Here is a 25,262-nt window from a genome sequence, read left to right as displayed (position 1 = left end):
TTTCAAACTCATCTCATGTGTTAATGGAAGAAATAAAAAAATTAACAAGCAAAAATGTGTTGATTCCAGTTCCGGGTTTAGAGAAAGAGAAGTGTTTCTATTCAACCCTGTTCCTGGTAAAGAAGCCAATGGTTCGTATCGAACAATTATAAATCTAAAGCATTTGAACAAATTTCTGAAGGTCAGAAGATTCAAGATGGAGACTATCAGGTCTGCAATTCATCTTTTGTCTCCAGGCTGTCATATGGTGGTTCTGGATCTAAAGGATGCTTATCACCATATTCCGATACATCTAGATCCCCAGAAATTTCTCAGGGTAGCAATGAGGACAGAGTCCGGGATCATTTACCTTCAGTTTCAGGCATTGCAAATTTTTACCAAGGTGGTGGCGGAGATGGCCTCCTTCATCCGGAAGGAGGATGTCACGTTCTTACCTTACCTGGATGATTTCCTTCTAGTAGCCCAGTCTTGGGAAGCCTGTGTTAGATGGCTAGAACATGTAGTGAGGATACTGAAGAAGCTGGGATGGTTGTTGAATATTCAAAAGTCCAGAATGCTACCGTCTACGAGACAGGTGTTCTTAAGTCTAGTGCTGGATTCCATAGAGGAGAGGACTTTCCTTACAAAGGAGAAGATAGTCCGGACTCAGCAAGGTATACACAGGGTGCAGTCAGGAGAATCCTTAACTATAAGAAAAGGGATGTCCCTGTTAGGAGACTTAACATCCTGTATACCAGCAGTAGAGTGGGCTCAGAGGCGCTCTCGCCAACTACAGATGGAGATTTTGACCTCAATAAGACGGGTAGGAACATCCCTAGAGTCAGTCTTGAACTTGTCGGGTCAAACATTGTTATCCCTGAGTTGGTGGAAGGACGCAAGGAATCTAGTTCAGGGAGTGCCCTGGTCCTATCTGGATCCAGTGATAGTAACTACGGACGTCAGTCCCTGGGGTTGGGGGGCTCACGTAGAAGACCAGATTTTTCAGGGAGAATGGTCCCAGGGGCAGATTTGTTTATCTTCCAACCGGAAAGAATTCCGAGCGGTCCTGATGGCACTAAGGGCAGTTTTACCAGAGGTCCAGAACAAACATGTCAGGATAATGTCCGACAATCGAACAGTAGTCTCGTACCTCAATCATAAAGGGGGTACCAGGTCAAGTTCCTTACTAAACGAGACAGAGTGGATTTTCAAGGAGATAGAAGAGAAGATATTACATCTGTCAGCTCTCCACATAAAAGGAGTCGAGAATACTCGGGAGGATTTTTTGAGTCAACACAGGTTACGACAAGGGCAATGGACACTAAATCCAGATAGTGAATCTGTGGGGTCATCCATCTGTAGACATGTTCGCCACAAGTGAGAACAGGAAAGTAGAGAAATTCCTTTCTCTCAACCCAAGGGAGTGCCTATCTGGGGTGGATGCATTTCTCCAGAAGTGGGACTTTCCTCTGGGGTATGCATTTCACCCACTGCAGTTAATACTGCTAGTTATAAAAAAGATCAGGTACGAAGGGGCGAGGGTAATCCTGATAATTCCTTTCTGGCCAAAAAGGGCATGGTTTTCACTGTTGAGAGCCTTGTCATTTTCGGACCCCTGGATTCTGCCAGAGATCCCAAACCTGTTATCGCAGGGTCCAGTGTTTCACCCGACAGTAAAATCCCTACATCTTTCGGTGTGGAATTTGAGAGGTCATTTCTAGCCAGCCATGGGTTTTCAAAGGAATTTGTTTCCACATTGATGAAAAGTAGGAAGGAAGTGACTAATGTAATTTATGCCAGAGTGTGGAGAAAATTCTTGTCTTTTTTAGGTATAGACAGAGTTTCCTGGCCCTTGGAATTCTCAACGATGCAGGTGTTGGAATTCCTCCACAGAGGATTATCCTTGGGGTTGGCAGAAAGCACACTAAAGGTGCAAGGATCTGCACTTTCGGTATTAGGGGGGGAAAATTAGCTATGGACCCATGGATAATAAGATTCTTTAAAGCGGATGGCAGGATGGTACCAGTGAAGGGCCCCAGATTCCTTCCTTGGGATCTGAACTTAGTATTGAACGCCTTGACTAAACATCCCTTCGAGCCTTTGGAGTCCTGTTCATTTAAACGGCTTACTCTAAAGCTGGTTTTGTTGGTGGCCTTAACATCAGCCAGGAGAGTTTGTGAGATCCAGGCTATCTCCATTAATCCTCCTTTCATGTCAATCAGAGAGGATAGAGTAGTATTGAGGCCAGATCCAGGGTTTTTGCCGAAAGTTCCTAGAGCAAATAGGTCTCAGGAGATAGTTCTTCCAGCTTTCTTTCCAGATCCAAAGAATGACAGAGAGGAGGAACTACAGGGAGTGCAGAATTATTAGGCAAGTTGTATTTTTGAGGATTAATTTTATTATTGAACAACAACCATGTTCTCAATGAACCCAAAAAACTCATTAATATCAAAGCTGAATATTTTGGGAAGTAGTTTTTAGTTTGTTTTTAGTTTTAGCTATTTTAGGGGGATATCTGTGTGTGCAGGTGACTATTACTGTGCATAATTATTAGGCAACTTAACAAAAAACAAATATATACCCATTTCAATTATTTATTTTTACCAGTGAAACCAATATAACATCGCAACATTCACAAATATACATTTCTGACATTCAAAAACAAAACAAAAACAAATCAGTGACCAATATAGCCACCTTTCTTTGCAAGGACACTCAAAAGCCTGCCATCCATGGATTCTGTCAGTGTTTTGATCTGTTCACCATCAACATTGTGTGCAGCAGCAACCACAGCCTCCCAGACACTGTTCAGAGAGGTGTACTGTTTTCCCTCCTTGTAAATCTCACATTTGATGATGGACCACAGGTTCTCAATGGGGTTCAGATCAGGTGAACAAGGAGGCCATGTCATTAGATTTCCTTCTTTTATACCCTTTCTTGCCAGCCACGCTGTGGAGTACTTGGACGCGTGTGATGGAGCATTGTCCTGCATGAAAATCATGTTTTTCTTGAAGGATGCAGACTTCTTCCTGTACCACTGCTTGAAGAAGGTGTCTTCCAGAAACTGGCAGTAGGACTGGGAGTTGAGCTTGACTCCATCCTCAACCCGAAAAGGCCCCACAAGCTCATCTTTGATGATACCAGCCCAAACCAGTACTCCACCTCCACCTTGCTGGCGTCTGAGTCGGACTGGAGCTCTCTGCCCTTTACCAATGCAGCCACGGGCCCATCCATCTGGCCCATCAAGACTCACTCTCATTTCATCAGTCCATAAAACTTTTGAAAAATCAGTCTTCAGATATTTCTTGGCCCAGTCTTGACATTTCAGCTTGTGTGTCTTGTTCAGTGGTGGTCGTCTTTCAGCCTTTCTTACCTTGGCCATGTCTCTGAGTATTGCACACCTTGTGCTTTTGGGCACTCCAGTGATGTTGCAGCTCTGAAATATGGCCAAACTGGTGGCAAGTGGCATCTTGGCAGCTGCACGCTTGACTTTTCTCAGTTCATGGGCAGTTATTTTGCGCCTTGGTTTTTCCACACGCTTCTTGCGACCCTGTTGACTATTTTGAATGAAACTCTTGATTGTTCGATGATCACGCTTCAGAAGCTTTGCAATTTTAAGAGTGCTGCATCCCTCTGCAAGATATCTCACTATTTTTGCCTTTTCTGAGCCATTCAAGTCCTTCTTTTGACCCATTTTGGAAAGGAAAGGAAGTTGCCTAATAATTATGCACACCTGATATAGGGTGTTGATGTCATTAGACCACACCCCTTCTAATTACAGAGATGCACATCACCTAATATGCTTAATTGGTAGTAGGCTTTCGAGCCTATACAGCTTGTAGTAAGACAACATGCATAAAGAGGATGATGTGGTCAAAATACTCATTTGCCTAATAATTCTGCACTCCCTGTACATTCTCTTGACGTCAGAATATGTAGTCTACAGTATTTAGAGGTCACTAAAAACTGGAGAAAATCTTCTGCTTTATTTGTGCTCTTTGGTGGGGCTAAAAGAGGTAATACGGCCTCAAAGGCATCTATTGCCCGCTGGATTAGATAAGTCATTTCTTTGGCATATTCAGTGTCTGGTGTTTCTCCACCTGTCTCTTTGGGAGCCCATTCCACGAGAGCGGTGTCAACTTCCTGGGCTGAGAAAGACAGTGTATCCATAGAACAGATTTGTCGTGCGGCTACCTGGTCTTCTCCCTCTACTTTCTATAAGCACTACAGGCTTCAACTCGATTCTTTTTCTGATCTACTTTTTGGCACAAAGGTTTTGGAAGCTGTTTCCCATCCTTGAGTTATCTCTGTAATCTCTCTCTAAGGTGCTGTCGTAGGGGAGGAGAAAAATGATGATTACACTTACCGGATTTTCCTGACCCCACGACAGCACCTCTTTATACCCTCCCTATGGTGGTGGTTCTGTGTGTTCACGGGCGTCGCAAAAAAACAAATACAATATATATGTATGTATGCTTGTGAAATTAAACTAATATAAAGGGGAGTCCCTCTCATGCTCTGAAAACTCACTGAGGTGGGAGAGTGGCTCCACCTTTTTTAAAGCTGCAGGTTTCCTGTCCTGGAGGTGGAGCCATCTCTCTAAGGTGCTGTCGTGGGGTCAGGAAAATCCGATTACCGGTAAGTGTAATCATAATTTTTCACAAAGTCAGACCTAGTTCACAGTCATTTGATCAGTGATTTCCATCAGTGATGAGATCCAAAGGTGCCGGTATAACACACAGAACAGATGCAAACATTGCTATTAAAACTTGCCTCAGTTTGGGATCTGCTTGGTTTTGGCTCACAGTCACTGATTGATCAAACACTGGGGGAGATTTATCAAAACTGATGTAAAGAAAATCAGGCGTAAATCTCCCTCACTGACTGTGTGAGTAAGGCGCCTTTCACACTAGTGTGACAGATTGGCTTTGGATACGTTCAGTGAAACTCGCACCATTTTGCAGACAAATTCAGTCAGTTTTGTCTGCAATTGCGTTCAGTGGTTTAGTTTTTTCCACACAAGTGCAATACGTTTTGATGCGTTTTTCCCGCGCGTGATGAAAAACTAAAGGCTTACAAACAACATCTCCTAGCAACCATCAGTGAAAAACGCATTACATCCGCATTCGCTTCCGGATGCCATGTGTTTTTCACTGAAGCCCCATTCACTTCTATGGGGCCAGGGCTGCGTGAAAAACGCAGAATATAGAACATGCTGCGTTTTATCACAGAACACAGAACTGATGCGTGAAAAAAAACGCTCATGTACATAGACCCCCTGATTTTGTGCAGGTGCGTTCATGTCACGCATTGCACCCGCGCGGAAAACTAGTTTGTGTGAAAGGGGCCTCAACTTTGTGTCTTTCATGGATTTTCCTTCAGAAACTGCATCCAAAAACCTTCCCAAAAATGTGTAAACCCAGACTACGGCCTTGTTCACATTTCCATTTTTCACTTGAGTGTGCTGTACACGTACCCATGCATTTTAGGGCCCATTCACACAAACATAAGGGCTCTGTGCCCATGCTACGAACCCCAAATAGCCGTACACAATGCAAAGGCACCAGCAGTGTGAATCCCATATTGCGGTGCAGATCTATTGACTTGAATTGGTCCACAATCCGCAAAATACTGCAAAAGATAGAGTTTCCGAGTGCTTCCATGGTCGTCTGATCCGTGCCTCCGCTCCACAAAAGATAGTACATGTCCTATCTTTTGCTGTATCTTGTGGATCACATGCAGTGCACATGGCCGGTGCCCATGTATTGTGGACCCACTGTTTGTGGTCCGCAATACGGGCACGGAGGCTTAGGGTCATATGAATGAGCCCTTAATATCTGTTCACACATCAGTATTTTTTTACTGACAGTGGGTTACAGTGATGGTCAGTTCGCAGTGTTTGCCAGCGAACACATGCGGGCTGTTATCTTTAGTAAGGTTAGACTCAACCGTCTAAGCCCTAACTTGTGCCTGTGCCGCGAGCCATTCTGAAATCAAATGCGGTCACCGGGAGCAAGCAATTACGAGAACAGCCCGATGAAGGCCCCCAGCGGCTGTTCTCGGAACGGCCTGCTCCCGGTGACCGCATTTGATTTCAGACCGGCTTGCGGCACAGGCACAGGTAAGGGCTTACCTGTGCATCGCCGGACAGATGAGTCTACCTTACTAAAGATGGCAGCCTACATGTGTTCGCTGGTGAACACTGCGAACTGGCCATCACTGGTGGGTTAGTGAAAAACTCATTGAGACATGCCCTTCTTTGGTCTCTAATGTGGACCAAGCACCCTTCGAAGTCTATGGGTCTGTGAAAATCATGAACTCAACATGGATGGCATCTATATTTGGTCTGTGTAAGGTCCATTTTTTAAATTAGCACTGAAAGGAGATGCTTACGAAATTAATTGCAGCTGAGCAGTCAGTGTCTGTTGGATACGGATGACACATAGACGGCAAAAAAGATGATAATTACTCTTACCGGTAATTGGATTTTCCTTTAGTCTCCACAACGGCACTACCTGGAGGGTACCCCACCTCTTCAGACCTCTTGCACGCAAACGTTGTGCATTCGTTCCGTGCATTGGGGACCGCAATTTGCGGTCCCCAATGCATGGGCAACGTCCGCGCGGTGGCCAAGACGGATCGAGACCCATTCAACTTGAATGGGTCTGTGTGTCACGGTCCCTCAGGTGACTGATGTCAGGAAATCAAGGAGATTGACTGAGCTTGGAGAAATCTAACAGCCTCCTTGATTTCTCTTGATTCAGTGTTGATAGGGTTAATGACCACTTCCCTTTTCTCAGCTGTTGCTCAGTGGTAATCACTTCTATTCTTTATAGTCTCACCCTACCCTTCTGACTATGCGGTTGATAGCTAAATTTGGGTTTGGCTGAAATGGTGTGAGATCCACTCTGTTGTTCCTGTTCTTCCATCTCTTCAGAAGTTAAGTGTCACATTTGTTTGTATTTGTTATATTCCCTGTTGTTGTATCTGGTTCTGAGACAGAGACTTCCATTCATCCATCTGGGGAGGAATGGGTTGTCTCTGGTCCTATACTTATTCCAGGGCCTTATAGGGAAATCAGGGCCTAGGTATCCTGCATATGAATATTCCTTCCTTTAAGGTCTATTCATATTGATAGGTAGTCAGGGCCCGGATTAGGGTTGTCTAGGAGGTGACCTGTTTTTTCCCTAGTTTCCAGGCCCAGTTACTGTTCCCCTTCCTCCTCTGTTCAGTGTGGAGTTCCCCCCCCCCCCCCCCCCCACACTGAGCATGACACCGTGATCCGGCCACACAAAAAAAAAAAATAGAACAAGTTCTATTTTTTTGTGGTGTGGAGGCACTGACAGAAACACCACGGAAGCACTCGCAATACGGCCACGGGCACACAATGTTTGTGTGCAAGAGGCCTCACGGACAGGAAAACAACAGAGATCAGCATATAAAAGCCCCCTCTCCTTCACCTTAACCAATTAATACCCTAGGACTCAAAAGTAAATGCACCGTTTAATAAAGTTAATCAACATAACATTACAAACAAAGGGAGGTCAAATGCTGACTGAGAAGAAACAACAACTTCAAAAATTAAATAAGATCTGGCGGGAGGGTGGAGGTTCATACTAATAAAGCTGTAGATAAAGAGTGGGCTATTGGAGGGGACACTGGGGATTTAGTGGGGGCTGGAGTTAGTGAGGAAAGTAGGGAGAAGACTGGGCAGAACTATAAACCGATATAAAATAGAACTGCTGGTAACAAGAACCTATTACATACAAACATCAACCAAGGTAACCCAAAAATCCCAGATATTCTCTTTAAAGGTAAGAGTAATTTAAAATGTATTTTCACAAATGCCAGAAATTTAGCTAGCAAAATGGGGGAGCTGGAGGCTGTGGTACTAGAAGAACACATAGATGTAGTTGGTGTGGCTGAGACATGGTTGGATTCTTTGCATGACTGGACTGTAAATATTGAGCGTTTTACACTATTTAGGAAAGACAGGGTCAGTAGAAAAGGTGGTGGTGTATTCCTGTATGTGAGGAGAGATCTCAAGACAAGTGTGAAAGAGGCAATTATGGTGAGGATTTGGAAACCTTATGGGTGGAAGTTCAAAGGGATATAAACACTGAAAAAATAATACTTGGTGTTCTATCTATAGACCAAATTAATTATACCACCTCTTCAGGTATGTGTACGTGGTATGAAATTACACCCAAATATAGCAGATAAATATTGTAAACTGGGATTCAATAAAACGTAACCTTTACTAGGTCATTTAAAATAATATATCACACTGGGTGAGAGATGACATTGACAACGATTTACCTCCACTATATCAATTCATATAGCATTCAATGAAATGAAAAAAGGGTGGATCTCACCTTGTCTGGGTGGGGTCCACGACCATGGAGGAAGGTCCTGGCAGTGGTAATACCTTTGACCGATGTGACCAGGTGCTGATGTCGTGATTGGCACAATATTAACTCCTAAGACACCCTATTATGGCTTTCCTGCCTTTCTAGGGGCTAAGGGGCTGTTCTTATGGCCTGCCTACCACAATGGAGCACCCGCCCTGACAGGGGCGACCCCACACCGAACCTTTCCCTCAGTATGGGTCTAAAGTTCTATAAAGCCCTAACTACAACGCCCTACATGCCATGTTTCTGTCTTTTTCCAGACATCATCAGGGGACTTCACACATGTATTCCAGGGCAATAGAGATCAAGGTGGTTTTAGCCTCGTATCATCAGACAGGATAGTGGGTAACTCTTATCCTCACTGTTACAGGGGAAGTGTCCCATGTCAGTCCGTGTCTCACCACAAATGGCTCACCCAAATCACGGACTGACATGGGACACTTCCCCTGTAACAGTGAGGATAAGAGTTACCCACTATCCTGTCTGATGATACAAGGCTAAAACCACCTTGATCTCTATTGCCCTGGAATACATGTGTGAAGTCCCCTGATGATGTCTGGAAAAAGACAGAAACATGGCATGTAGGGCGTTGTAGTTAGAGCTTTATAGAACTTTAGACCCATACTGAGGGAAAGGTTCGGTGTGGGGTCGCCCCTGTCGGGGCGGGTGCTCCATTGTGGTAGGCAGGCCATAAGAACAGCCCCTTAGCCCCTAGAAAGGCAGGAAAGCCATAATAGGGTGTCTTAGGAGTTAATATTGTGCCAATCACAACATCAGCACCTGGTCACATCGGTCAAAGGTATTACCACTGCCAGGACCTTCCTCCATGGTCGTGGACCCCACCCAGACAAGGTGAGATCCACCCTTTTTTCATTTCATTGAATGCTATATGAATTGATATAGTGGAGGTAAATCGTTGTCAATGTCGTCTCTCACCCAGTGTGATATATTATTTTAAATGACCTAGTAAAGATCTTTGAACTTCCACCCATAAGGTTAAGTTTTATTGAATCCCAGTTTACAATATTTATCTGTTATCTATAGACCCCCTAACATCACAGAGGAGATAGAAACCGTATAACCAAATAGAGTGGGCTGCACAGGCTGGTACAGTGGACATAATGGGAGATTTTAACTTCCCAGACATTGACTGGGGTCATGATTCTGCCTTAACATCAAAGGGGAGAAAATTACTCAACTTGCTGCAGGACCACTTAATGGGCCAGTTTGTAAAAGCTCCCACTAGGGGCAATGCTCTTTTGGATCTGGTGATTTCAAATGATGCTGAGCTTGATGAAAATGCTACTGTTCGAGAAACGCTAGGTAATAGTGACCACAATATAATTATATTCCCCCTATATAAGAAGCAAACTCTGTCAGGTACAGCAAAGACACTGAATGTTAAAAAAGGCTAATTTCCCTGGGCTGAGGGCAGCATTTCAGGGCATAGACTGCCCTCAGCAGCTACTGTCACATAATAATACTGAGGATAAATGGTAGAGATTTAAATACACACTGAGTAATTGCACTGAAAAATGTATTCCTTTAGGTAACAAGTATAAACGGCTAAAATTAAACCCCCCATGGCTTACAGCTACTGTAAAAAGGGCAATAAAAGACAAAAAAGGGCATTTAAAAAATACAAATCTGAGAGGTCAGCTATAGCGTTTGAAGATTACAAAGGGCTTAATAAAATCTGTAAAAAGATTACATTTTCAAAAAATTCAAAACGAACAGCAGGTGGCAAAAGAGAGCAAAACAAATCCCACAAAATTCTTTAAATATATAAATGCTAAAAATCCAAGGTCCGAGCAGGTAGGTCTCCTAAATAATGGTAAGGGGGGGGGGGGGGGGGAGTCACTGAAGATAAGGAGAAAAGGAGAAGGCAGAGTTACTAAATGTTTTTAGCTCTGTATATACAAAAGAAGAGAAAGGAGCTGATATTTGTGGTGCAGGGGGTTTTAAGACATGCAGTAATATACTCAATTGGCTAACTAGAAAAACAAAAAAGACCAAGGGTGTCCCAAAGGGAAATGGAAAACAGTGCCCACCTAATATAGCCACAAAGGACACCCGTAGTTTGTAACTCGGTACAAGCTCCCGAGTGAAATAGCGAAAAAACAAGAGAGCGGAGCTCATGGTACCAAAAGTAAAAATATATTTTATTGTAACATGATTAAAAAATATATATGTAAGGAAAGGGTAAATGATATGCCATTAAAAAAGTGAATAGGAGCAGAAAAAGAGCGCCACCCTGGGTTACCACACGTGTCAATTGTAAAAAATGTATATATTGATCAATGGAATGTACATGGTACAATGACCGGCTAATGACCAGGGAACAGTATGATAACCTTGATACACAGGCGAGTCAGCAGTTAAAAAATGAACCTACACGGCAATAAAGCAGGGTTTGTATTGCGAGTGCTATTGAATTGACACGTGTGCTATCCCAGGGTGGCGCTCTTTTTCTGCTCCTATTCACTTTTTTAATGTCATATCATTTACCCTTTCCTTACATATATATCTTTTAATCATCTCACACTAAAATATGTTTTAACTTTTGGTACCATGAGCTCCGCTCAATTGGCTAACTGTAAATATGGTCCAAGATAAGTTAAATAAGGTAAATGTGAACAAGGCTCCAGGTCCAGATGGATTACACCCAAGAGTGCTTAAAGATCTCAGTTCAGTCATTGCTGTGCCTCTGCTTATAATTTTTTAAAGATTCTCTAGGTACTGGTACTGTCACGGTACCTCCCGTGTCAGAGGTTAGAAGATCTGGGAGGTTAGCTGGACCTAGGGTTAACTGACAGTCTCTTATTCTCAGTGTTGTTGTTTGGTAATGACCACACCTCTCGTCAGGTGCTGCTTGTTGTCATTACTGCATTCCCTATTTAGTTTGGTCTCACACTTTAATCCATGCGGTTGATATTCTCTGTATGGATTTGGAAGAGTTGGTATGTGGACCTTTCCTGTGTCCTTGCTCCTCCATTTTCTATAAGATAAGTTGTACTGCTCTTTGTATTAGGTTTTTTCCCTTGTGCTTGTTGTTACTAGGCCTCAGGGAGACAGTGGTTCAATCACCTGGGAATGAACCAGTTGTATCATTCCCTGTCACTACTTTAGGGCATTCCAGGGCTCTCAGGGTTTAGGTTTTGGTGTAAGTATTTTCCCACTTTCAGGGTCTATACATACTGACAGGAGTCAGTGCCAGGGTTAGGGGTTTCCTAGGAGGTGACTGTTCCCTCTCCCTAGCTCTAAGGGCTAGTTCTTTGTCTTTCTCCATCTGTTGTTATTCTGGTGTCCCTCCCCTCCCCATTAGACATGACATTATCAACTGCCAAAACCGCCTTTCTTTTGTATCAATGCGGCAATGGATCCTATTTATGCACTGGTCAGACTACTCCAGGGACTGTCTCTGGAGGTAGCTGACCTCCGCACGCACTGTTTCACAGATCCAGAGACCACAGGTGGCTGGTTCCGACAGCAGAAACTAGGCCTGCCCTTAACCCAAGGTGGATCTTCCAGACAAATTTTCCAGGGGAAGTGACAATTTTATTTGGTTCAGGAAATCGTGCAAGTTATATATTAGACTCCGTCCACGCTCTTATGGGGACGAGAGTCAAAGAGTGGGTATAATTATTTCTTTGCTAAAAGGTGACGCTCAGTCTTGGGCTTTTTCGTTGCCGACCAGATCACCGTCCCTCCGGTCGATAGATGAATTTTTCAGAGCTCTAGGGCTTATATATGATGACCCAGATCAGATCTCTCTGGCCGAGACCAAGTTGTGTGGCTTAAGGCAGGGAGAGCGTTCTGCGGAGACCTATTTCTCTGAATTTAGGAGATGGTCTACGGATACGGAATGGAATGATCCAGCTCTCCGTAGTCAATTCTGTCAGGGGCTGTCCGAGAACCTGAAGGATGCTTTGGCGTTTGGGTGGTGTGGGTGCTGAATCTGAATTAACTTTTGTCAATTACCGGTAGTACCCGATTTCTCTTGTCTGCCAAGGTGATTATTGTATAGACAACTGTCTTGGCACATCACTTTCTATTGTAACCACTAAAGTTGTACCTTCATTTATTTCTGATTTTGCTGATGTATTTTCTTAAAGTAGAGAACAGGAGTTACCTCCACATCGTGAGTATGATTGCCCCATCAACTTTATTCCCTCAGCTAAATTGCCCAAAACTTGGTTATATAATCTTTCTGAACAGAAAGACCAGCCATGTAAGAGTACATCACCGAGAGTTTGGCTAAGGGACATATTAGACCGTCCAATTCCCCAGTAGCTGCAGACTTCTTCTTTAAGAAGAAGAACAGAACTCTTAGGCCATGTTTGGATTTCCATGAGCACAATCGTATCACTGTCCGCGACCCTTACCCCCTTCCTTTGATCCAAGATTTGTTCAGTCAGATTGTCGGTGCCAAGGTGTTCTCTAAGCTGAATTTGAGGGGGGCATATTATCTGGTAAGGATCAAGGAGGAGGACAAATGGAAGACGGCCTTTAATACCCCTGAGGGTCATTTTGAAAATATGGTCATGGTTCATTCACCTGGGAAGGAACCAGTTGTCTCATTCCCTGTCACTACCTTAGGGCATTCCAGGGCTCTCAGGGTTTAGGTTCCAGCGTATGTATTGTTCCACCTTCAGGGTCTATACATTTTGACAGGAGTCAGGGCCAGGGTTAGGGGTTTACTAGGAGGTGACCGATCCCTCTCCCTAGCCTTGAAGCCTAGTTCTTTGCCTTTCTCCATCTGTTGTTATTCTGGTGTCCCTCCCCTCCCGATTATATGTGACTGGTACAGTATGAAGTGATTGGCGCAAGGCAAATGTGGTGCCCATATTCAAAAAAGGATATAGGTCCTCCACAGGTAATTATAGACCAGTTAGTTTAACTTCTGTTGTGTGAAAAATGTTTGAAGGACTCTTAAGGGACTATATACAGGAGTATGTGACTGTAAATAATATTATAAGTGATACCCAACATGGGTTTACCAAGGACAGAAGTTGTCAGACTAACCTGATTTGTTTTTATGAGGAGGTGAGTAGTAGCCTGGACAGAGGGGCGGCTGTGGATGTAGTGTTTCTGGATTTTGCAAAGGCTTTTGATACTGTCCCTCATAGATGTTTAATAGGTAAAGTAAGGTCTATAGGCTTGGAAAGTATAGTCTGTAATTGGATTGAAAGCTGGCTGGAGGACCGTGTCCAGAGAGTTGTGGTCAATGATTCCTATTCAGAATGGTCCCAGGTTATAAGTGGTGTACCCCAAGGTTCAGTGCTGGGCCCTCTATTATTTAATTTATTTATGAATGTTATCGAGGACAGAATTAATAGCACCATTTCTATTTTTGCAGATGACACCAATCTATGTAGTACTGTACAGTCTATGGATGATGTCCATAAACTACAAGCTGACTTGAACACTCTGAGTGATTGGGCATCAACTTGGCAAATGAGGTTCAATGTGGATAAATGTAAAGTTATGCATCTTGGTAGTAATAATCTCTGTGCTTCATATGTCCTAGGTAATGTAACACTGTGAGAGTTACTTATAGAGAAGGATTTAGGTGTCCTTGTAGATGGTAGATTACATAACAGCATACAATGTCAATCAGTTGCTTCTAAGGCCACCAGGATATTGTCATGCATTAAACGAGGCATGGACTCGCGGGGCAAGGATGTAATATTTTTACTTTACAAAGCGTTGGAGTGGCCTCATCTGGAATATGCAGTTCAGTTCTGGGCACCAGTCCATAGAAAGGAAGCACTGCAGCTGGAAAAAGTACAGAGGAGAGCGACTAAACTGATAAGGGGCATGGAGGGTCTTAGTTATGAAGAAAGATTAAAAGAATTGAATTTATTTAGTCTTGAGAAGAGACGTCTAAGGGGGGACATGATTAACCTATGCAAAAATATAAATGGGCCAGACAAAATATACGGTGAAAAACTGTTCCATGTAAAATGCCCTCAAAAGACAAGGGGGCGCTGCCTCCGACTGGAGAAGAAAAAGTTCAGCCTCCAGAAGCGTCAAAGCTTATTTACTGTAAGAACTGTGAATCTGTGGAATAGACTTCCTCAGGACGTGGTCACAGCAGGAACAGTGGACAGTTTCAAAAAGGGTTTAGATGAATTCTTAAAAGTAAACAACATTAATGCTTATGAAAAGGTGTAGAAATCTGAGTTTCACTTCCTTCTGGACTTCGAGTCCCCACCTATCCCTTGGTTGAACTTGATGGACTTATGTCTTTTTTCAACCCTATCAACTATGTCTCTGAAGAAACTTCATTCTCCTCAAGCTCGGAAAATTGTTCATCAGATATCGAGGGAACTGCTCTGGAGGTGGAAGGTTTAGGGGAGACTGCCACCAGTCTAGGATCAATGGCTGCCCGCCCTATGCACCATGTTAGAGTGAATTCACCAACAACATTACATGTCCTCGGAGAGGGGGCTTACCAGGCTAAAGGGCCTTGAGGTGTCGGTGGTCTTCCTGGCTGGTTCCAAATCTCCTGGAACAGACATGCTGGCAGTCCAGAGGAGGTAGGCAAAGCCAGGAATAACAGGCAGTAGACACCTGCAACTGCAGAGTGTGGCAGACCTCCATTTTCAAATAAGCTTGGCCGGCCGAGCATTTCCGAGAATGGCGTGATGACATCACACGCAGGGTGATGTCTGCGCTGCTTTCCACTGCACGCCGCACCTCAAAGTATGGACCGGAGCGTCTCCTAGCCCTGGGAACGCCCCAGCCACCTCACCAACCGATTCCTGGTGTTCTGCCACTTTTCTATACCCGGACAAAAGTCTATACCCGGAAGTGATGTAGCTGCACCGGAAGTCATGTGGACATGTTGGAATCATCTGGAGGAGGGGGTATGCACGCTGCGCAAGCGTATTCGGCTAGAGTATGTTAATCTGGCAGAACGCCCCTGCATTTTCCCAGCCCTCCATTTCTTTACTATCCATCTCTTTCTTTACTATCCATCTATTTCTTTACCTTCCATCTTTTTTTTTACCATCCATCTCTTTCTTTACCATCAATGGCGGCATAGTGGTAGTTTTAGCAAATGCCGAGCGCTGCGAGGCTTAGCCCAATGCGTGGCGAGCGTACAAATTAATGTAGATTACGGGCTTGCAGCGTTCTGCCAGATTACTATACTTTAGCCAAATGCGCTTGCGCACCACGCACACACCCTCCTCCAGCTGATTCAAACGGGTCTACGTGACTTCCGGTGCAGCTACATCACTTCCGGGTATAGACTTTTGTCCGGGTATAGAAAAGTGGCAGAACATCGGCTCAGTAGCGCTGGAGAACTGAAGCCCGGGGCAGCCAGCACACACTAAACTTATGCCAGAGGGAAAGGAGGAACACGGATGATAGCTCCGAGATCCTTTCCCCTGCAGGAGCCCTCCGGAAAACCGGGACAACCTACCAAAGGCCCTGCGCAGACCATGCAGATTTATACCCTGCCATGTAAGGGACAGGAAAACAACTGGTGAAGTTAAAGGGGAGGGGGCTTTTATACGCTGATCAGCATTGTTTTCCTGTCTCTGATGGGGCAGGGTACCCTCCAGGTATTGCCGTTGTGGAGGCATGGGGGAAATAGAAACTGTGATCAAACACATATCCTTCACGGATGAAACCTGGACAGATTTTTTTACATATGACAGATGTACATGGAAATGTGAACGAGACCTAAAGATACAGCCACATGGTCTGGTTTCTGAATGCAGTTTTGGGAGCCAAAATCACGAGTGGATCATAAAAGGAGAGAAAGTATAAAAGACAGATATGACTTCTCTTTTTTGAATTCACTCCTGGTTTTGCTTCCAAAACTGCATTAGGAAATCTGACCGTGTGTTACAAGTGGTTAGCGTGAATGAACAAAATTTCCATATTTGCTTAATTGTGTTGCATTGTTTGATTTTGATTTTTCAACCATGGCGACGTGCATCTGCGCATTAGGATATGCTGCCTACTGCTAGGTTCACATCACCATTTAGTTTTCCATTCTTCTAATCTGTCAGAAGAACTGAAAATAAAAAACAAAAACAAAAGATTCCTTATTTTGAGCATCAATGGAGCTTATTTTGAGCATCGATTGTACTTATTTTGCATCCGTTTATTCATTACTGTCTGAGATCCGTTATTTTTGATGAAAGGAAAAATCCTGTTTGTATTTTGCTTTTAAATGTGAATAATATATTGCAAGTAAATGTTGAATGTGGCGTTTAAAGGTTTGACTTTAAGCTTTCATTCTTTTCTTTCAACAGGGACCAATATGGGCTCTAAACTGTCAGTAGATGAATCTGTGCAAGTAGTCATCATAGGTGGAGGATTTGCTGGAATAGCAGCTGCCAATCAGCTGAAGTCCTATGAAATTCCTTTTATTTTAGTGGATATCAAAGATGCCTTTCATCACAATGTTGCTGCCCTTCGAGCATCTGTAGAAAGTGGTAAGGCATGTCAAATACACACTACATGTGGCAAAACAAGCTGCCTTTGTTAGGCCTCTTTCACACCAGCGTTTTATCTGGATCCATCATGGATCAGCAAATACTCTTCCGTCGTGATAATACAACCGTCTGCATGCGTTATGAACGGATTTGGTTGTATTATCTTTAAAATAGCCAAGACGGATCTGTCTTGAACACCATTAAAAGTCAATGGGGGAGGGATCTGTTTTCTATTATGTATGAGAAAACGGATTCGTCCTCATTGACTTACATTGTGAGTCATGACGGGTCCGTCTTGCTCCGCACCATAAACAGTAAATCCTAACCAATCTAGACTACTTCCTACGCCATATAATAAGTATCTCTGATATTCCCCCCTCCCTCCCGGGTGTCGCTCCTTCCATTTGCCCTTCAACTACAGTTAAATCATTCTATCCTCTCTAGTAAATAACTGTTTAAATAGCAATATTGTCTGGTCAGATCCTGTCTTTCTTCCTTTGATGTTCCCTTCTCAATATATGGCCTTCAGCGTTTATAGAACTCTATATATTCCCTTTGTGTCTTTTCCACCTCCCTGAGTCTTCTCCAAATCATTCCTTAATGATTACTCTTTCTTCATACAAGACTTGATGGGTTCAGTAGTGGTTTCATATAAGGACATAAGTACCAGTGGATAGGGTACTTATGTGGAACCACTACTGAACCTGTCAAGACTCGTATAAAGTAAATATATGGAAGGATCTTCCTTAATTTTAGTACCCACTATCTGCTAAATAATCAATGCAACTTATTTCCAAAAGGGAATTATTTAGGGACATTCCCAAAATGCATGGCATAACATAGCCCCTCTTATTCTCTCTTATACCCATGAAAATATTTTTCAGATTAACCCCTTCACAACAAAAGTTACCACATTGTGCTGTATATGTACAGCACAACAAAAATCTGTCAATCGCATGGTGACCTGGCTAAAATGGCAGGAGAGGGCCAGCCAGCCATGTCATCGGGTTGTAACACCCTGTCCCCCCAGCAGCCTGATTGCTGCGATTGGCTGGGAAATGCTGACCGGCAAATTGCAGCATGTTTACTGTAAAAGCCAGTGAGGAGGCTGCAGGTTGGCTCAGAGGGTGGTGATTGATGCTGACATGTGTCACAAAAATATGTGGGACTTGTCTGCAACTTGTTGTTGCGTGACTCTTTTTAGAGCTGGGATTTGGCTGTGAAAATACAGGTAGGTCACAGGTGAGTCACGCACACGACTTGCATTGAAGTCAATAAAGTAAAATTTGTGCACGACATACGGCACAAAATCCAGCAGTGTTGGATTTTATGCAGCTGTCGCGATGCAGCTCGTCGCATGTTGCACTGCAACACCATTGACATTATATGAAATGTCACACAACACCTATTGCTCTCTACCCTTACCTGTACTCATTCATTGCCATTTTTATAGTAGCTGTAAGTCACGTGGGGTTTAATTTTTGCCGTTTATTATTGTTACTTACAGGAATAAAATTTGTAGTATAATGACCAAAAGTAGATTTAAAGGTCTCCCATTTATCCTGTGTACTATGTGACAATAGATATTCCCAGTCTATGACCTGAAATGCTGCCATCAAATGGATAAATTGGCCTGTTTTTTGCCCTCCCAGCCAGAGTTTGTATTTTATAGTTCAAAGGGAATATAATTATATTGTGGTCACTATTCAAGTAAAAGTTCAGTACACACGCATGAATAGATTTGTGTTTATTGCATAGTGCTTTTAATGTTTACATATAATTCTCCAATATCAGCAGTATACAATTGTGTATTCAGATGAATAAAGTGACAACGTTTCAGTCGAGATGACCTTTGTCAAGTCTCGTCTGCACTACTTTAAAGAGGTGAATGAGCTGCTGGAGAGGAGGAGGTGGTCACTGTTTCCAAGTATTTCACGGACCGTAACATTTCCAACAAGTTCTGCATTGTTTGAAATTACCAGATCCAAAAGTGCATTGCCTTTAGCTGGATCTTCTACAAACTGGCCCATAAAGTGGTCCTGTAGAAAGTTGAGGCAGAAATATGACCCCAGTCAATATCTGGGAAGTTAAAATCTCCCATTATGGCCACTGTACCAACCTGTGCAGCCCACTCTATTCGGTTATACAGCTGAGCTTCTATCTCCTCTGTGATGTTAGGGGGTCTATAGATTACCCCAAGTATTATTTTTTTAGAGTTTATTTCCTTTTGTAATTCCACCCATAAGGTTTCAACATTGTCACCTTCCTCCCCCACACCTGCCTATTTCACACTCTCCTTCATATACAGGCACACGCCACCGCCTTTCCTGTTGTACCTGTCTTTCCTAAAGAGTGTACAACCCTGAATATTAACATCTCAGTCATGTGAAGAGTCAAGCTATGTCTCAGCTACACCAACTACATCTATTTGTTCCTCTAGTACCATAGACTCCAGCTCGCACGTTTTTCTTGCTAGACTTCTGGCATTTGTGAACATACATTTTAAGTTACTATTTAATGTTCCACAGTCAGTTCCCGGAATGTGAATATTCAAAAATGTTTGAGTACTTTGGTTTCTAATAGGTTGATGTTACCAGCAGTTCTGTTTTTGATGGGGGTATGGTGCCATTAGAAAGTACAACTTGTCCTGCTAAAAAAGTAAGCCCTCCTATATATCCAGGTGAATAGAAAAATAAAAAAGTTTTGGTGATGGAAAGGTAGGGAGTAGAAAACCAGAAAATGGAAAGTCGTTGCAGCATGAAGGGGTTAATATTCTTAATTACATTCACTGCTTCTTTTGTCTCCTTTTTTTTCTTCAGCAACACTTTAACATATACAGTATTTCATGAAGCTAAATAGTCTCCCCCTTGTAACATGATTACATAAATCAGTTAATGGCGCCTGATCAGCTATCTTAATTGCACTGTCGAACTCTTCTTTAGAGATGGTGCATTTAAAGGTAGTCCGGTTTAGCAATTTCCAGCATCTAATGACAGTAAACAACAAGTTATCAGTTACTAATAGTGATTGTTTATCTTTAATTCCCCGTTTTCCTGCACTCCATTAGTGTCATGTGACATTTTCCACTGTGTTGGTTCCCTATCCTGAGGACATCACGTGGACATCTGAGGCGTGGTAGGGCTCTGCCCTGTCCGCACATAATCAATTACCTTGCCTCTAAGAGTCTATTCACACGTCCATATGTGTTTTGTGGATCCGCAAAACACAGACACCGGCAATGTGTGCATTTTGCGGACCACACATCGCCGGCACTCTCATAGAAAATGCCTTTTCTTGTCTGCAATTATAGTGTATTACTGTACAGCAGCGGCTGCATGAATCGCACGGCGTCATAGCAACCAATGACGCCGTGCGCTCATGCTGTCAGGAGGAATCCCGGACGGGTTTCCACGGTCCGCTCTCGGCCATGTGCATGAGGCCTTACAGTGCAGGAACCAAAATGCGCTCAGAACTTAATCATCTGATTTATATTATGCAGTAAGTTTGATTGCCGGTGGTGTTTTTATTTTTTCCGATGGGAAACCCCCTTTCACAGACCAAGATGCTCTGATGTATAATAGAGATAGCTTATTCAAAATGAAATGTATCAGCATGTTAAAACTGTGCCATACATAACACCTTCTATACGTCTTGGGTTAGATGGAAAAATACCCTCCAGATCCCTCAGGGAAAAGATATAAGTGACCTCCTATGGTCCTCTTGCCAGTACTGCTAGTATCCTTCCTGCTTTATTTCTTTATTTACAAAAATGAAGGTTCCCATGGGCTGAATAATAAGATCCCAGTCTTGCAACTCAAATATCTCCTAGGTTCTTTGCCTGAATAAACCTGTCCCTATTTATTTCTGTCTGCTCTCATTTATATTCAGAAGAAGCCTTGCAATAATTCTTACTTACTTGAGTATTGTTCTGTAGACTATACTGATGTATCACTGCTATACGCGATTAAAGAGGACCTGTCACCACTCCTGACAAGCCTGTTTTAATAGCTTCATGCACTCCCCATGTAATAACTATTATTTAGCATTTATTCTTATGACTCTATGTTGTGTCATTCCTCTGTTATTTCTACTAGAATTTTATGAATTAATTATCTGCAGCTTGCCATAAAGGTACAGAGGGGTGTTACCAGTTGGGAGTGTGTCCCTGTATAGTCTGACACCAGCAGCACTGATTAGACAGTAATACACACCATCTACAGGTAACCCTTAGCAGTACCTCTACTGCAGACTATTGACAATATATTTGTAAACTTCTAGCAGGAGTAATATAGGAATGGTACAACATAGTCATCAGAATAGATCCAGAATTGTTAATACAAAGGGGAATGCAAGTAGTTACTAAACATGTCAGGAGGGGTGACTGGTCCTCTTTAACCTGCCCCTAAACACAGCTTTTGCTGCTTCCCATAATAATGTAGAGTTATTACTGTACTCATTCCACCATCCCCTAACAAACTCACCAATATCTGGTCCGTCAGTTTCATTCATAATTTTTTACGCCTGGTTTAGGCATAGAAACTGGTCTAAATGTAAGCCAGCTAGGAAGCTGTCTTACATTTAGAAACTGTGCTGTATGCGCCAAAGTTATGTAGATGCTGGCGCCTAAAAACGAGCGACAAATACGCGCATAAAACGCGTGTCTCAGAAACGCTCAGGTGTGAACCCAGGGTAAGTGTTAGGTTTTAATGGATATATATATATATATATATATATATATATATATATATACATATATATACAGTACTAGACCAAAAGTTTGTACACACCTTCTCATTCAAAGAGTTTTCTTTATTTTCATGACTATGAAAATTGTAGATTCACACTGAAGGCATCAAAACTATGAATTAACACATGTGGAATTATATACATAACAAAAAAGTGTGAAACAACTGAAAATATGTCATATTCTAGGTTCTTCAAAGTAGCCACCTTTTGCTTTGATTACTGCTTTGCACACTCTTGGCATTCTCTTGTTGAGCTTCAAGAGATAGTCACCTGAAATGGTTTTCACTTCACAGGTGTGCCCTGTCAGGTTTAATAAGTGGGATTTCTTGCCTTATAAATTGGGTTGGGACCATCAGTTGCCTTGTGGAGAAGTCAGGTGGATACACAGCTGATAGTCCTACTGAATAGACTGTTAGAATTTGTATTATGGCAAGAACAAAGCAGCTAAGTAAAGAAAACGAGTGGCCATCATTACTTTAAGGCTGGGTTCACACCTGAGCGTTTTACAGCGCGTTCCTACGCGCTGTAAAACGCTCAACAAGGAGAAACCAATGATTCCCTATGGGAATGGTTCTCACCTGGGCGTTTTACAGCGCGTACGATCGGGAACGTGCGACAATGGGCGTTCGCTTGCCTCTGTATGCGCGATTGCAAACGCACGTACAATTGCGCATACAGAGCGCTCCTTTCAGAACGCTCAGGTCTGAACCCAGCGTAAGAAATGAAAGTCAGTCAGTCCGAAAAATTGGGAAAACTTTGAAAGTGTCCCCAAGTGCAGTCACAAAAACCATCAAGCGCTACAAAGAAACTGGCTCACATGCGGACCGCCCCAGGAAAGGAAGACCAAGAGTCGCCTCTGCTGCGGAGGATAAGTTCATCCAAGTCACCAGCCTCAGAAATCGCAGGTTAACAGCAGCTCAGATTAGAGACCAGGTCAATGCCACACAGAGTTCTAGCAGCAGACACATCTCTAGAACAACTGTTAAGAGGAGACTGTGTGAATCAAGCCTTCATGGTAGAATATCTGCTAGGAAACCACTGCTAAGGACAGGCAACAAGCAGAAGAGACTTGTTTGGGCTAAAGAACACAAGTAGAGTTGAGCGAACACCTGGATGTTCGGGTTCGAGAAGTTCGGCCGAACATCCCGGAAATGTTCGGGTTCGGGATCCGAACCCGATCCGAACTTCGTCCCGAACCCGAACCCCATTGAAGTCAATGGGGACCCGAACTTTTCGGCACTAAAAAGGCTGTAAAACAGCCCAGGAAAGAGCTAGAGGGCTGCAAAAGGCAGCAACATGTAGGTAAATCCCCTGCAAACAAATGTGGATAGGGAAATGAATTAAAATAAAAATTAAATAAATAAAAATTAACCAAAATCAATTGGAGAGAGGTTCCATAGCAGAGAATCTGGCTTCCCGTCACCCACCACTGGAACAGTCCATTCTCAGATATTTAGGCCCCGGCACCCAGGCAGAGGAGAGAGGTCCCGTAACAGAGAATCTGTCTTCATGTCAGCAGAGAATTAGTCTGCATGTCATAGCAGAGAATGAGGCTTCACGTCAGCCACCACTGCAACAGTCCATTGGCATATATTTAGGCCCAGCACCCAGGCAGAGGAGGGAGGTCCCGTAACAGAGAATCTGTCTTCATGTCAGCAGAGAATTAGTCTGCATGTCATAGCAGAGAATGAGGCTTCACGTCAGCCACCACTGCAACAGTCCATTGGCATATATTTAGGCCCAGCACACACACAGGCAGAGGAGAGAGGTCCCGTAACAGAGAATCTGGCTTCATGTCAGCAGAGAATCAGTCTGCATGTCATAGCAGAGAATGAGGCTTCACGTCAGCCACCACTGCAACAGTCCATTGGCATATATTTAGGCCCAGCACACACACAGGCAGAGGAGAGAGGTCCCGTAACAGAGAATCTGGCTTCATGTCAGCAGAGAATCAGTCTGCATGTCATAGCAGAGAATGAGGCTTCACGTCAGCCACCACTGCAACAGTCCATTGGCATATATTTAGGCCCAGCACCCAGGCAGAGGAGGGAGGTCCCGTAACAGAGAATCTGTCTTCATGTCAGCAGAGAATTAGTCTGCATGTCATAGCAGAGAATGAGGCTTCACGTCAGCCACCACTGCAACAGTCCATTGGCATATATTTAGGCCCAGCACACACACAGGCAGAGGAGAGAGGTCCCGTAACAGAGAATCTGGCTTCATGTCAGCAGAGAATCAGTCTGCATGTCATAGCAGAGAATGAGGCTTCACGTCACCCACCACTGCAACAGTCCATTGGCATATATTTAGGCCTAGCACACAGGCAGAGCAGAGAGGTCCCGTAACAGACAATCTGGCTTCATGTCAGCAGAGAATCAGTCTGCATGTCATAGCAGAGAATGAGGCTTCACGTCACCCACCACTGCAACAGTCCATTGGCATATATTTAGGCCTAGCACACAGGCAGAGCAGAGAGGTCCCGTAACAGACAATCTGGCTTCATGACAGCAGAGAATTAGTCTGCATGTCATAGCAGAGAATGAGGCTTCACGTCAGCCACCACTGCAACAGTCCATTGGCATATATTTAGGCCCAGCACCCAGGCAGAGGAGAGAGGTCCCGTAACAGACAATCTGGCTTCATGTCAGCAGAGAATTAGTCTGCATGTCATAGCAGAGAATCAGGCTTCACGTCAGCCACCACTGCAACAGTCCATTGTCATAAATTTAGGCCCAGCACCCAGGCAGAGGAGAGAGGTCCCGTAACAGACAATCTGGCTTCATGTCAGCAGAGAATTAGTCTGCATGTCATAGCAGAGAATGAGGCTTCACGTCAGCCACCACTGCAACAGTCCATTGGCATATATTTAGGCCTAGCACACAGGCAGAGCAGAGAGGTCCCGTAACAGACAATCTGGCTTCATGACAGCAGAGAATCAGTCTGCATGTCATAGCAGAGAATCAGGCTTCACGTCAGCCACCACTGCAACAGTCCATTGTCATAAATTTAGGCCCAGCACCCAGGCAGAGGAGAGAGGTCCCGTAACAGAGAATCTGGCTTCATGTCAGCAGAGAATCAGTCTTCATATCATAGCAGAGAATCAGGCTTCACGTCACCCACCACTGTAAGAGTCAATTTTCATAAATTTAGGCCCAGAACCCAGGCAGAGGAGAAAGGTCCCGTAACAGACAATCTGGCTTCATGTCAGCAGAGAATCAGTCTTCATATCATAGCCTAGAATCAGGCTTCACGTCACCCACCACTGTAAGAGTCAATTTTCATAAATTTAGGCCCAGAACCCAGGCAGAGGAGAAAGGTCCCGTAACAGACAATCTGGCTTCATGTCAGCAGAGAATCAGTCTTCATATCATAGCAGAGAATCAGGCTTCACGTCACCCACCACTGCAACAGTCAATTGTCATAAATTTAGGCCCAGCACCCAGGCAGAGGAGAGAGCTCCCGTAACAGAGGATCTGGCTTCATGTCAGCAGAGAATCAGTCTGCATGTCATAGCAGAGAATGAGGCTTCACGTCACCCACCACTGCAACAGTCCATTGGCATATATTTAGGCCTAGCACACAGGCAGAGCAGAGAGGTCCCGTAACAGACAATCTGGCTTCATGTCAGCAGAGAATCAGTCTGCATGTCATAGCAGAGAATGAGGCTTCA

General features: G+C 43.7%; 1 protein-coding gene across 1 annotated transcript in view; it reads left to right on the top strand.

The window, feature by feature from the left end:
• Positions 1–25,262, top strand: part of AIFM2 (apoptosis inducing factor mitochondria associated 2) — an 89,130-nt gene that overhangs the window by 4,409 nt on the left and 59,459 nt on the right. Inside the window, exon 2 of the mRNA XM_044299288.1 lies at positions 16,664–16,846. Coding sequence (XP_044155223.1) covers positions 16,672–16,846 — 175 coding nt within the window. The 5' untranslated portion in view covers positions 16,664–16,671. The remainder of the gene's footprint in view (positions 1–16,663; positions 16,847–25,262) is intronic.

This window comes from Bufo gargarizans, chromosome 6, assembly GCF_014858855.1.
Source record: "Bufo gargarizans isolate SCDJY-AF-19 chromosome 6, ASM1485885v1, whole genome shotgun sequence".
Classification (NCBI taxonomy): Eukaryota; Metazoa; Chordata; class Amphibia; order Anura; family Bufonidae; genus Bufo; species Bufo gargarizans.
This window is presented reverse-complemented; position numbering and strand designations above follow the sequence as displayed.